The sequence below is a fragment of the Pelobates fuscus genome, chromosome 8 (assembly GCF_036172605.1).
Source record: "Pelobates fuscus isolate aPelFus1 chromosome 8, aPelFus1.pri, whole genome shotgun sequence".
NCBI lineage: Eukaryota > Metazoa > Chordata > Amphibia > Anura > Pelobatidae > Pelobates > Pelobates fuscus.
Genome location: NC_086324.1, coordinates 31,358,066 through 31,373,562, shown reverse-complemented (window position 1 = coordinate 31,373,562; position 15,497 = coordinate 31,358,066). Strand labels below are relative to the sequence as shown.

Here is a 15,497-nt window from a genome sequence, read left to right as displayed (position 1 = left end):
ACTCCAAGCATTGTAGCCACTTTTATTTATTTTTTAATTCTTTAGATTATATGTATACTTGCCGTGCCACAACAGGCTTTTCCATAGACAGAGAGAAACAAATGTATGGCATATTAACGTTGCACACTTTTATAAGTTAATACAGGATTATAGGAACAAGTCTAAAGAGGCTACGATGAGTAATGCACCTTTTCCTCTGTATTGGCTTCCCTCGACCTGTCTGCTGGACTATGGATTTAACCATTGTACAGCGCTACGAAATCTGATGGCGCTATATAAATAATAAAATAATAATAATTTAGTGCGTAGAGTAAGACCTGCTTACTCTATGCACTTTTACACAACTTTAACATGTATACATTATCTATTTGACCTCACGCCACCCTTCTTTTATTTAGTTCCCCTTTCATTTAACTCTGCCCCCTTTCTTACATCTGTTCCTTATTTCAATTTCACACTCCACTTTAACTCCTCCATATTTTGATATCTTCATCTATTTCATATCCGTGAGATATCTTAATCTATTTCATATCTGTGTGGCATCTTCTCCCATCAATACCAACTACTCCTCTCTCAGTCTCACCTTTTCCTTCCCATGTGGGATTCTTACTTCCTGTCCGCTGCCTGTGTCAACAAAGACGATATGTTATCAGCACTAACTCACCTGAAGATGATGTCATGGGACATTAAGTGCTTTAGAATGACATACAATTATGCCTCAAGAATGGATCAATACGATGTAAACACACACACAGAGCTACCTTAGAGGTTCCTGAGTGCTAAAAGTGCTATTGTATGGCTAATAACGTCATAGAGAGCCATGGAAAAAACTGTGCAGATTTGTGTTTTTCCATGTACACGGATTTGGCAAAAATAAATAAAAATATACAAGCCACACATATTATCATCGTCTGCCTTTTCAGACAGTAATCTACCTTCATATCTAGATTATACCTTGAGAAGGCGACTAGTCACTCTGCAAAGGTAGAGAGAATCAGCTTTAAAGATTAATTAATCCATCACGGCAGTAATGGCTAATCAATAATGACAGTTTCTATGAGAATATCCACCACCCATATCACCCCGTAATCATTGATGATATTGCTAATTGATACACTGTACTGTGATCTTTAGCCAAAGTGTAATAGAACTGAATGGAAAAACACAGAGGATCGATTTTATTCAAAGAATTACAATCCCAAGCCTAGATCATAAAACATAATTATATAATATTTTGTTTAAAGGTAAGTTGTAAAGTGCAAAGTATTGACTGTCAGTTTCCTTTAAGAATTATTACCAAATGGAAATGACCCAATGGCTATTTTTTAAATCTACACTCAGTTTACATGTCAAAAAGTCACAGGTTAACTTTTCCAATCCTAATTTACAGCACAGTTTAATACCGTGTCTCAACATGTAATCCATTATAGCTGTGCAGGTGTTTCAAACAGGGAGAGTTGAATTCTGGGTAGAACTAACCAGAATAGACGTGATAATAAAATACTTTATATGTGTCTTATAGTCACAATGGGGTTTAATCAATAAACTTTAAACTGTAGGAAATTAAAATTGAAATGACGACAATTTGGCAAAGAAAGCGGATATATAAAAATATATATAAACAGCAACAATACAGCTTGACTATATTAGCTTGAATTTTGTCATTCTGAGTTTAATTTGTTGCAATTTTGTACGTTTCACGTATTGTTAGTTAAAGGGACTCTACAGCTTATTATATTTGTTCTGGTGAGTATAAAATTATTAACTTCAGGCTTTTTTCAGAGAAAATTCTGTGTTTACATTACAGCCTAGGGATACCTCCACTGGCCACTCCTCAGATGAGCAGTACTGCCATTCAGTGTCTTCAAACTCTGCATGCAAACACTGAATTTTCCTCACAGAGATGCATTGATTCCATTCATCTCTATGAGGAGATGCTGATTGGCCAGAGCTGTGTATGACTTATGCTGGCTCTGCCCCTGATCTGCCTCCTAGACCGGCTAAGCCAATCCTATGGGAAAGCATTGTGATTGGATCACAGAATCACTTCTGATGATGTCAGCAAAAAGCAGACCGTTCAGGGGCAAAGCCTGCAGCAGCAGACTGGAATAAAAGTAAGATTTTACTGTATTTAGGGAGACAAGGTAGGGCCTGTGGGGCTAGATGGCGTTTTTAACACTATCGGGTCTGGAATACATGTTTGTGTTCCTGACCCTATAGTGTTCCGTGTTCCTTTGACGGCTAAAATAGTGTCATGGCTTAGTAGTTAGAGACCAGAATATAGGATTATATTGAGAATGTCCAAAGTGAAGTACAGTTAAGGATAAGGCAAAGACGAGGTCAGGCAGCACAGACTCGTAAACAGGACACAAGTCATAGTTCAGGCACCGGATTCAGAACAGGAGGAAGGAGTAACCGATCACAGCATGGAGCACAGAATACTAAGCAGTGGTAGCAGGTATGAGCAGGTTTAAATAGGAGAGAAGGAACACACACCCTTAGGTGTCCTACCTGCCTCCTGGCTACTTCCCTTTTTAGGAATACCTCATGGAAACTTCAAGAATCTTCATGATCGGCGGTTGTGCATCTAGTCTGATAATTGTGCAGGATAGTTTGGTCAGGCCTGAACAACTTCATGCGGCCTCTGCTTCATTTGGTGCAGCATGGTTCGGCGTTTGGCAGCGAGGAGTGGTGGAGGTAAGAGTCGGGTCTGGTGAGAGCTTAACAAATAGTTCTTATTTCTTACAGTTATCACATTTACTAACAACTCTCTGTTTGATTAGTAAATTACTACTAATGCAAAAAATAAAATTTGTTCAGGTTTAGTTTGTTACACTTTATTATTTATTCTTGTTTGTAAAAAAATATTAAGTTGTGATAGTGCAAGGAGGTCCTGGGCACCTGAAGAGGTTAAACTGTTAACAAATGGGTTAACCCCAAAGTCTGTGAAACAGTCCCTCTGCCTTTTCACTTCCTATGTGGATCGGTCTTCAATCAGGAAACCTTGGACAAGGCACCAGTGATTGGCTGTGAGCTTCAGATGATGATCAGTAGCCTCCCATTGGAAAAAGTTAGTGAAAAAGATAGGTTCACTTTTATCAGTGGGGAGCTATTAGTAGGCTGAGAGCGTCAGCTCACACTTTTAACCTTTAACCTTCGCCTGTTCCAAGGGCTTCCTGATTGAGGCTTAGTACCTGCATAGGACGTCAAGAGGCATAGTAATTGGGCGCCATTTTATGGACTATAGGGTTTACCTCCTTACGGTAACACAGCTCCCAGGACCAACTATCACCATAACAACCTAATAGCGATAAAACTATTATGGTGCATGGGGGGCGGGGCCGGGCCGCCGGGCCGACTGGACGCCATTCGCATGGGCTCCAGAGGCAAACCGCCTAAATCAGCTCCAACATTGCCCAAACCCAGAAAAACCTGCTGCACCTGAAAGGGGGAATGATCCGACACCCACCAGGCATCTGCATGAAGCCGACCGAGTAGCGGGCGGGCGGACGGAGAGGTCTGGGTCCGGCCTACACTCGGCTGCTGAGCATCGGCTGCCATTACTTGCAGTATGGCGCCGCGAAAAGGCGCAACAGAGCCACAAAGCAAGCATCCCTGGTGTGGGGAGACCCTTGGCCCGGGGCACGGCCCCGTCCCCCCCCCGGCCGGCGGGGGAAACGCCGGCCACATGGTGGCGACTGGTACCACAGCGGGAACCCCCGCAAGGACACTATGCCGCCCACCTAAAACGGCAATGGCAAAGAGACACCGAGCCAGAAGTAAACAGGCAGAGGCTGCCTGGAAACTCGCCAGCATCTACCCAGAGTTGCTCCAACACGACTTAACACGCCCGGTGGGCATTAGCAGAACATACCAAGGAGGACTGGCATGGACGGCTCGAACAGGCCCAAACGGTACCGAGCGCTGAACGGAATCTCCACACTGCCCACACACCGACCGGAGCAGTGAGTACCCCAATCTCTGGGTAGGGGGTCCCCAGAGACCAATGTCCCCGCTGCCGTGAGCCCTGTGAGACAAGAGTGCGCGGGCCTACCGGCGGACCGGCGGACCGGTGGCCGTTGGGACTGTGTACCAGCTTCAAGAGTGAGGCCGGCAGAGGGAGAGACATGGGGGTGCTCACTCCATAGGGCACTATGTGATGCTGGGGAGGTGCAAGGGACGGGAGGACCATGGACTTTGTGTGGGGGGGTCTAGTGGACAATCTCTGCCCCTGAGTGCCCACGGCGCCGCGGAGCACCCAACCGATAGGCGGGGGCCGGAGTGGGGAGAACGGGCGGCGGCTCGGAGGCCCGAGGACTGTACCGCAGCGGAGACGTGTGAGGCCTCCACCAGACTGCCACACACCCGCCACACAAGTTACTATCAGATACAAGTCTTTATAACCAGCCTGGAGAATCTGAGCACAAAGCCTGAGGGAAATATAGATACCTTGCATATTTCAGTAGATGTTTCATCTCCTGAATTGTTTGGAAGCATCCATGAAGATCTTACCATATCACCTGAAAAAAGGCTGCTAACTGTACTCAGTAATTGTCGATATCTGGAACGCCATACTCTGATAAACATTGCTGATTATTTTGAGAAGCATGGCTTTCAAGGATTAGAGAAAATAACCCAGGCCAGCACCGATTCTTTGAAGGAGTTGGATGAAAGACTTTTTGAAACATTTATTGAGATAAAAGCCGACCCCATAGTTGGTTCCCTGGAGCCAGGAATTTACGCTGGTTATTTTGATTTCAAAGACTGTCAGACACCTACAGGTGTCAGAAACTATTTGAAGGAGGCGCTAGTGAATATTATTGCTATGCATGCAGAGGTATTTGCAATTTCCAAAGAACTGGTCCCCAGAGTAATGTCAAACATTGTGGAAGCAGTGGGTGAAGAACTTAGTCGGCTAATGCAATGCGTTCCTGCTTTCAGCGCAAACGGGGCTTTACAGGCACGACTTGAAATTTGTTCTCTTAGAGACGCTATTGCAATTTATCTGACAGATGACAGCAAGGCCAGCTTCAGACAAGCACTAGAGCCTCTGCCTCAACTATCAAGTGGGGCAGATAAAAAGTTACTGGAAGAGTTACTAAACGAATTTAAAAGCAGCATGCATCTCCAGCTGACCTGTTTCCAGCCTTCTTCCGTTGTTAGTATGAAGACTTGAGGAACTAGGAAAGTGATCCAAAACCACAACAACTTTTACATCCCTCCTGTTCAAGTTCAGCATACGAGCTCAGCTTTTACACTTGTATTGAAAATGTGTGTAAATGCATCTTTTCTACAGCTGCCACTATAATAAAAATAAAATCTTACCTTAATTTACTAACCTATTTTACAGTTAATAATTAACATGCATTATACAAATAAAATATAGCATGCCCTGTTTTATAAAGTAAAAAAAAAAAAAACTATTATGGTGCATGGAGTGGTCCTTTAAGGTCTTGGCTCTCATAATTGATGAACATGTAGTATAAGGCAATTCTTGGGGAAAAAAATGTCAGAACGGAACACTATTTTTAAAAAACAGTTTAGATAGAGGAACCCTATTGCATTAGGAATCTAAACTTGTATTCGTAACTCTATTATGCCCGTCTCTATTTAGATACAGGTTCCCCCACTTTCAAATTAAATTAAGAAAAGAAGGGTTTTTCTCACCTTTCTTCAGTGCAGAGCCTCCCTCGGCACTACTCACCTCTCTCCCTCCTGCAATGTCATCGAAGATGCATGTCCTCTGGCGATGGTCCAGTCCCCGAGGTGCATGTGCAGCGAACGCCACAAGTGCTTCCAAGCTTTGTTAATGTTAAAGATTTTATAAAAATGTTTTTTAATGTTTTACTTTGCAGGGTTAAAAGGACAGGGCCTCAGCACCCAGAGCACACATGGAGATGACGTGGTCTGGGTGACTATAGTGACCCTTTAATGTTTTACATTGCAGGGTTAAAAGGACAGGGCCTCAGCACTCAGAGCACACATTGAGATGAAGTGGTCTTTAGTGTCCCTTTAAAAGAAAATAGTAAAATCTCTTGCTCTTTTATTTTATTATGATTTTATTTAAACCAGAAAGGGAGAGCCAAAGAGTTTATTCTGAGCAAATGGGACTCAATAATAAAAAGTATCTTTAAAGGCGATAACAAATTCTGGACACATTACATCTAACGGTAAACATTTTATTGTACACTTGAGTCTTAATGTTCGTGGAAAACATGTTTCACATAGGAATAGGACAAATGGTCTGTCATATATTAAACTGTAAAAACTGTCACTGGGAATAAAAAATTAATAGCAAATGAGGTACATTTTGTTTCTTGTGTTAAATATATCATAGTACTAAAACTCTATTTGATAGTTCGTAAGGACACTTTTATTGTTAACTGTAAAAAGGGAGATTGGAAAATGAACATGTAACTGAGAGAAGTTTTGTAGTATGGACTTAATGTCATTTTTGGCCATGTGTAGAGTCCTGTAGAGATGTTGGTGTAGCCTGTCTGCATGGCACACAATCTGAGTAATCTCAATCACTCTGGGAGAGGGACCTGGGCTTGCCAATGGATGGTGAAGACTAGAGCGGAATCTTCAACACTTCCCATAGATATCTATGTGTATTGCCATTGAGGACAATGATTCTAATTGTGTTTCACATCTCATCTATCCCAATCGTTCCCCTGTGTTTCAGGGATTGTGCTGAGAATGGAACCTATACTCAAATTTAATGGCTGTGCTGCAGGGTACCCTGTTTGGGTTTTGTAACTCATAAACCGACTCTAGACTGACTCTAGGGGAAAGACCTTAGGCCCAACATTTGCTGACTTTGTTAAATGAACACTATAGTTTTAGGAATACAAACATATATTCCTAACATTTTAGTGTCCTAGTGCATGTTTAGCTGCACCCCCTCCTTTTGGCTGTCGAAGAAAAGAGGCAATTTTTTTTATTATTTACCTTTTCTCTAGCACAGAGACTCGTTCAGCGCCGCTGTCCGCTCATACTCTTGCAACGTAATGCTTTAGACATCGCTTGCACAATGGTAGTCCAGTCTAATGCTTCTCATAGTGGAGCACTGGGGACGTCAACTTTTACAAAGCTGCCTTGCCCTGAAGTGGTCTGGGTTCCTTTAGTGGTCCTTTAAATGTCATTCTTTCCTCAACTCTGCTTCCATCGGATATACTGAAGCTATGCCACAAGGTGTCTACTGTGCTAGGCACTTTGTGACACAGTGACAGAGGGATCCTATCATTCTAGATGCTTGTAAACCGGATTAAGTGTACATAATATGGAGGAAGTTCTTGGCTAATCCTTGGCACACTAATCGCCCACCATGAGAGATGGTATCCCTGGAAAAATTACAATCTCTAGTTAAATTCCAGTTAGTCTACTCATGCCCTGCCTGTGCTTAGCTAATGACTGATCCGCGTGCCCGCCTTCCACCTTCCCCACGCCTTTTACCCCTACGTCTAATTTCCTTTCCCCCATCTTCAACATCTCTCCCTCCCATTGTGCATGACCTTTTGAAATCTCTGCCTCTCTTTGCTATTCTTATATTTTGTCTATATTCTTTGTATTGTCTTTATTGCTCCCCCCCCCCCTTCATCATATGCCGTCCACTTCTCAGATTAGTGGTGGGCTAATTATAATAAAACACTGCAAGGGAAGACAATGTATTGTTACTTAGGTTTTGTCTACCTTAGGCAAAAACATCACACGTATAACCCCTTCCATAATTTGAATATATTTCAGGCTTGGAGTGGAAGGGTTATGTTTGTTCTGTATTTGGCTTTATTGACGACTTGAAACATTGCTGAAATATTAATGACTCGCCTCTATCTTTTATAGTTTAAATCACCCAATAGCATCTTGTAGCTTTCCTGAAATTTTTATTTACTTCCTTAGGCTCTGGCACACAGCGTCTCTCTCTCTTTACGCTACTATTCGCATATTTGTTATCCTGTATCCTTTAATGCACAGTATTGTTTAACCTACATATATTTATTTTTCATTTTTAATATAACATTTTTCCTTCCTCAATAAAATACGTTTATACGAAAAAAAAACTGTTAAGTGAAAATGAGATGGCAATGCTGGAGAGTATAATAGATTTCTTTATTTGGTAGATAAATTGATTGGAACACACAATTCAGCTCAGTCTATTTGAAACCTGCACGTTTTACAAATCTGTTGGGGTTCTTAGCGTTTGATCTGCTTGGAAAGTGGAAAGTAAAGTCCTCATTCTTGCGAATTGGTGATGAGCCGTAGGCTGTACTTATTCCTTCATTATCTCTGTTTCAGCAATCTCCCTATAGAAGCCGGACAGAAAGAGTCTAAATATGTTTGTAACAACACAAAGAGCCCCTGGTATGTTATTTTGACTTTTTTTATTCATTTTGTATATATTTTAACTTTTTATTACCATTATTGGTTTCAAATTTAAGATTCAGGTTTCCTTTAGTTGTGAAATAATGTGTTTTAAGTTGTCAGTTAATAAATCTATATGTATGAAAGAGGAACATTCCCCAAAAATATTAACACTGTTATGATGCATTCAAGGGAATGATACTTACTAATAGCTTATTTTGAAAACACAAGAACTTTTTGTTCCTTGAATCATGTTTATGCTACTTGGTTTTTACGTCAGTGCTTTTTGTTTAATTCTTTATTTAGAAAACTTCTCAAAACAATCAGGAAATAATGTAAACAGTCAATATTGTTATGACCAGAGGGATAAAAAGTCAGGTGATTATGTGTCTAATTACACTGCTCAAAAAAATAAAGGGAACACAAAAATAAAACATCCTAGATCTGAATGAATTAAATATTCTTCTGAAATACTTTGTTCTTTACATAGTTGAATGTGCTGACAACAAAATCGAACAAAAATTAAAAAATGGAAATCAAATTTTTCAACCCATGGAGGTCTGGATTTGGAGTCACACTCAAAATGAAAGTGGAAAAACACACTACAGGCTGATCCAGCTTTGATGTAATGTCCTTAAAACAAGTAAAAATGAGGCTCAGTAGTGTGTGTGGCCTCCACGTGCCTGTATGACCTCCCTACAACGCCTGTGCATGCTCCTGATGAGGTGGCGGATGGTCTCCTGAGGGATCTCCTCCCAGACCTGGACTAAAGCATCTGCCTACTCCTGGACAGTCTGTGGTGCAACGTGACGTTGGTGGTTGGAGCGAGACATGATGTCCAAGATGTGCTCAAATGGATTCAGGTCTGGGGAACGGGCGGGCCAGTCTATAGCATCAATGCCTTCGTCTTGCAGGAACTGCTGACACACTCAAGCCACATGAGGTCTAGCATTGTCTTGCATTAGGAGGAACCCAGGGCCAACCCCACCAGCATATGGTCTCACAAGGGGTCTGAGGATCTCATCTCGGTACCTAATGGCAGTCAGGCTACCTCTGTCGAGCACATGGAGGGCTGTGCGCCCCCCTCAACCCCCCAAAAAAATGCCACCCCACACCATTACTGACCCGCTGCCAAACCGGTCATGCTGGAGGATGTTGCAGGCAGCAGAACGTTCTCCACGGTGTCTCCAGACTCTGTCACGTCTGTCACGTGCTCAATGTGAACCTGCTTTTATCTGTGAAGAGCACAGGGCGCCTGTGGCGAATTTGCCAATCTTGGTGTTCTCTGGCAAATGCCAAACGTCCTGCACGGTGTTGGGCTTTAAGCACATCCCCCACCTGTGGACGTCGGGCCCTCATACCACCCTCATGGAGTCTGTTTCTGACCGTTTGAGCAGACACATGCACATTTGTGGCCTGCTGGAGGTCATTTTGCAGGGCTCTGGCAGTGCTCCTCCTGTTCCTCCTTGCACATAGGCGGAGGTAGCGGTCCTGCTGCTGGGTTGTTGCCCTCCTACGGCCTCCTCCACGTCTCCTGATGTACTGGCCTGTCTCCTGGTAGCGCCTCCATGCTCTGGACACTACGCTGACAGACACAGCAAACCTTCTTGCCACAGCTCGCATTGATGTGCCATCCTGTATGAGCTGCACTACCTGAGCCACTTTTGTGGGTTGTAGACTCCGTCTCATGCTAAAACTAGAGTGAAAGCACCGCCAGCATTCAAAAGTGACCAAAACATCAGCCAGGAAGCATTGGAACTGAGAAGTGGTCTGTGGTCACCACCTGCAGAACCACTCCTTTATTGGGGATGTCTTGCTAATTGCCTATAATTTCCACCTGTTGTCTTTCCCATTTGCACAACAGCATGTGAAATTGATTGTCACTCAGTGTTGCTTCCTAAGTGGACAATTTGATTTCACAGAAGTGTGATTGACTTGGAGTTACATTGTGTTGTTTAAGTGTTCCCTTTATTTTTTTGAGCAGTGTACTATTGCACAATAGAGAGAATGACGCTGATGTAGCAGTGTATCAGTGTTATAATGGGGATTATTTGCTAAACAATAGATTGTAGTGAATTGAAAGCCAAATCTGCAAAACTCTGGGGAAAATTATTGATTTGAAAAAAATCATCCAACTGGGGTATACTCACATCTTGGGTATTTACCTTGGTAACACCTCCAAGCTGACACTATAGTCACCAGAACCACTACAGCTTATTGTATTTGTTCTGGTGAGTAGAATCATTCCCTTCTGGCTTTTTGCAGTAAACACTGTTTTTGTTAGAGAAAATGCAGTGTTTACATTACAGCCAAGGGATACCTCCACTGGTCACTGATCAGATGGCTGCTAGATGTGCTTCCTGGGACAGTACTGCACAGTGTGCAGCACTGCCATTCAGTGTCTCCACCCTCTGCATGGAGACACTGAACTTTCCTCACTGATATGTGTTGATTCAATGTATCTCTATGAGGAGATGCTGATGGGCCAGGGCTGTGTTTGGCTTGTGCTGGCTCTGCCACTTTGACAATCTCAGCCAATCCAATGCTTTCCTATGGCATGGGCTCAGATCAACACTTCTGGTGATCTCAGCCAACAATAAAAGTAATATTTGTCTATATTTAGGTGGGCAAGGGGAGGCCTGGGGGGCTAGATGATGGTTTTAACACTATAGGTTCAGGAATACGTTTGTGGTCCTGACCCTATAGTGTTCCTTTAAGTTTTGTAATTCATTTTTCATTTCACTGCAATTTGATGTTTAGTGAATAAATGTTCGTAGGGCTTTTGTCAAAAATTTTAGGGTTTATTCACTAAATTGTGAATTGGAATCCAAATCGTAAAATGTATGTAGAAATAGTGGATCAAGAAAATTTCTCTAACTCAGTTAAATTCAGACTCAAAGCCCTTTCCATTGTTATGTTATATGATGGGATTATTCACTAAAGGAGAATTGACACCTGTGTGTATTCACTAGATGTATATGTTTTTGTTAAAACCAAAATATACAGTGATATTGCATTTACAGATTTCTTAGGCATTGCAGACACATATAAAGATAACAGTATAAATTATTTAGTGTTTGTAGTTTTTGGCAAAACTAATTTGAATGCTATTGATTTACTGCTACAGATCGTTGAAGAACCTGTCCCTTAGGCCGGCTTTACAATCAAATTGTGCAACAAGTCTATAAAAATACCGAGAAATTTCTCTTTGAACAGAATCCTCCTTCCCTCGACCATTTTCTTCAAACACTGGCTTTAAATATTTCTGATCTTTTGTTCGAGGCAAAATACTGTGTGTGCAGATGCAGAGTCTGTGATGATTTCTCTTTACAGACGATACACATCAGAAAATAAATACTATTTTTTTAGGATTAAATATATTCTCGTCAAGCTCATACTTTCCAACAGTTGGTATATGCACGTGCAAAATGTAGCTGACACTTTGCTTCCGAGTTGGCTTTCACCCTATGGAGAAACAAATTACGGTAGGCATCAGAGCATTATAGGAATTATAGTCCAGAAAGCAACAGATGGCTGAAACGTGACACCTATTTTATAACCAATGTGATCAGCACAGTCTGATCATTTATAAAAGAGAAAAATTTATTTCAACATCAACACAACAGCATAAAATGTTGTGGGCTGTATGACTATAGGGTATTTGGGACAGTACTTTAAAGGAATCCTTCAGTCACCTAAGGCACCGAAACTTGCTGAAGTGCTTTAGGTGCTACTTGGCCATGTCATTTTATAAACGTTTCAAAGATGTCTGCACTTTTATTACCCCCCTTGGTAACACCTCCTAGCTGTCAACTGAACAACTGGGAGGGATTACTTCCTCACTCGCCATCAGGGCTTGAAGACTTCTCATGGGTTTCAATGATTCTTTGTGAGAATCCATGGCTTCACCAGTAGATTCTCATTAGTGAAGGCAGAGTGGAGCTGCAGCAAGGAGGCCCTGGATTGAAGGTAAGTAAATGCTTATTTTTTTTTAATCACAGGGCTGGCAATAATCTAAGCTATAAAAGGAGCCCTCCAGCGTTAGATAGAAATTTATTTTTTCTAACAATAGAGTGTTTCTTTAAGTGATCGATGAAAGCCTGTTAAATTTGACATATTTTAATGCAAAAAGAAGTAAAATGCCCCTTAATACATATGTAAAAAGACCACTTACCGTAATACAGATACTAAACTTAAATTTTTCCTTTTTTTTTTAAATTGGTCTGATTGGGCTTACATATGTATTTCTTTAATTTGTAAGCCAACATTGTGCTATTCAGCTTCTCACTGTGGAAGTCAGTTGGTGGAGTATACATTTTCTCTTAACATTTTCTTGCATGTTATAGCCTTGTTGAAAATGTGTCATCGTTGGTTGTTTATTTTGAAGAAAGGTGGTGTTGCAGAGAGTACCCTGCGCCCTGCCTATTATAACTGCAGCAATTTGCAAAATCAGAACATTTTCCTGACTTTTGGAAATCAGCGGACCCAGGACCCACTCATTTTGCTATCAGAGATCCGTTTAATTCGTGTCAAGGTCAAAACGTTGCCAGGTCAGCTTTATGGCTCAATAAACTCCAGATCCAGCACAACTTGGACTTGAGGCCCTAAAGATGGAGGGCTCGTCCTGCCAATCTGATACCTTCTGTGATATTCTGCCCTGCACGCACAACTAGGACATACATCTTTCTCCTTCCATGTACGCAACTCTGACACTTTACTAAACTTGACATCAGCTGCAGCTTATTGAGCAGAACCACTCGTCCAATGTATTAAGTGGGACTGCCGCTGGGGGAGCTAAGTTACCTGTCCTTTAAATCTTTGCTGGACCAGGGACAAAAATACTCTACAGAGCAGAATAAACAGCTCCTGATTTGTGGAGTTTAGCCCTGGCTGTGGCAGAGTCTCTTTGTTGCTGACATGTGCAGCAGCTGTAGGATTTTTTGTGGGTATTTTTTATTTTTATTTTTGAAAATTCTTTTTTTTTTTTAACATATTTAGCAGAAGTACATATTCATAGTCAATACAATGCGAGTAACAAAATGAAAGGTGTAACATTACAAGGGTTAATCACACATTGGTTGCTTGTTCCTGTTTTTGGGACCTTTTCGATGTGTCTCCTGGTCTCGGGTTAGGTTGTAGTGGGGGCTGGTCCGATTTCTCGTGGGTCGAGTGACCGTGTGTGCTGGGGAAGGTGTGGGGCAAGGGCATATAACAGGGGAAACTATGAATAGTGAAAATTTCACCGAAGTGAAAGACAAAGTTACCTGTAGTAGGCGAATGCCTTGTTAAAGTGTGTTTGTGGGTATTTTTGACTACATTAAAGGGAAACAGACACCTCCCCACATTGTTAATGTTATCTTAATGTATATTCCCATATATTTAGCAAATAGGTATTGTGAAGTATGAAAAGTCAAATGAAATTTAGAAATTCATACCTCTCTCTCTTCTGTTAATCAATGCCTCCATCTTTGCTCCCTGACAATCCCTAGCGTTCAGCACAGGGAGAGCATACAGAGAAGAAGAGAAATTAAACAATGTTTGTATTTCTCTTCTTTGTCTGCAATGTCTGCTTTGGTTGTGCCTGAGTTGAACTGAATTGTGATATAATTTTCTAAATCTACATCTAAATTTCTAATATACATAAAAAATACTGAGCATGATATAAAAAAACAAAAAACACCTTAAAGTGGCACCGTCACCTCCTGGAAAATAAGTATTTCATTGAGATAGAATCTTTATGAAATACTAATTTTGACTGTGTTGGGATTTCACTCAAGCGCCAGGAGCTGAAGAGGGCCTGATGAAGATTTCTGCGCCTGCAAGGGACAGGTTCAGGTAAGTAAATCTTATCTGTTCCCCCTGGCCACCAGCTGCGATGTCTTTGTCAGGGGTGTTTGCGGATTCGGAAAAGTCCCCAGACGGTGACAGTGCTGCTTTAACACAAGTTAGAGGTGATTTTTAATGTTTAATTTACTGGTGTAATTTTAATACTAATTGTTTTTAGTGGCAGTCTCATTTACTTATGTAATGCTTAAAATTGTGGACTGTGCTCCTATAATTGCGTGCCTTTAAGATCTATGGATTGTTAAGAGTTTCCTTTTTATTATAGTATTTCAGCCTAGAACTATTAATGATGTATCCATTATCTGTTATATTTTGGGCAGATGATTTAGTGGTACGCATGAAAAATGGATTTGGCAGTTCAAAATATAAACCTGTTGACTATGAACAACTGCGCCAGGAGACTGAAGCCAAGAAACTAGCATCTGTTAACATACAACTAAAGGTAGGAATCTGTGCTTGCAGTCTGTCTTTGTTTTCTCAATACTTTGCTATTTTGGGAATTTTTAGTTTATTACTAGACTCTCAAATCTGGAACCTTGAATTTTCTAAACTGTATTCCTCCCTGATTTAGCAAGATTTTACATTTTGTTTAAACATTGAATATGCAGTACCACTACATTGTGATTTTTAATTTTTTAATTTTTATATTTATCTTGGTTAAAACCGATATTGGTAAAACGAAAGTGGAACTTTTGCAGCCGCAAAAGGCGAACAGGTGGCCAGGCCATAGGTGCTTTCAGGATCAACTTTTTTGGTCAAACTGCTCAGACACTTTGACCATGAACAGGGGGATGGAATACCTGCCAACATTTAAAATGGACAAAGAGGCACATATTAATTTTAAGGGTGTGGGTGGGGCCAGGGGTGGGTCTGTTCTGAAAAATGTTAGGTGACTTACTAATAACAATTTATGTAACTGCAACGTAATTTAGAATAAGAACAAGAGGAGGGTGGTATTATTTTTTTAGTCCATGGGACTTAAGCAGTAGCCCAATCTACTTGTCCTGATACAAAATAAACTAAATTAAAAAGATTGGGGCCCCTGCCAAGAACACTGGACATTGACAGGTCTATTTGCTGAACTCTGAATTTTCACAAAATAAATCTGAAAGGAGTGATGGAGGCAAAAATAGTTCATATTCCCTAACACTGCTATAGTTACAACATCACTATTTTTGCTTCGGTTTTGCCATTTGAATGTATCTAGCAAAAATTGGGATACTTGCAAATTACCCTGAGTGTTTTACCCTCTACTGTACCATAGTCTCCTCCTTTTCCATAATGTGTAGTGT

The 15,497-nt window shown here is 41.2% G+C and overlaps 1 protein-coding gene across 3 annotated transcripts in view; it reads left to right on the top strand.

Moving 5' to 3' along the window:
• The window catches only part of CCDC148 (coiled-coil domain containing 148), a 115,297-nt gene that overhangs the window by 22,485 nt on the left and 77,315 nt on the right, over positions 1-15,497 (top strand). For all 3 annotated transcript variants that reach the window (XM_063429631.1, XM_063429632.1, XM_063429630.1), the window contains exons 2-3: positions 8,296-8,361; positions 14,526-14,647. In XM_063429631.1, the coding sequence (XP_063285701.1) occupies positions 8,334-8,361; positions 14,526-14,647 (150 nt within the window). In that variant the 5' untranslated portion in view covers positions 8,296-8,333. The remainder of the gene's footprint in view (positions 1-8,295; positions 8,362-14,525; positions 14,648-15,497) is intronic.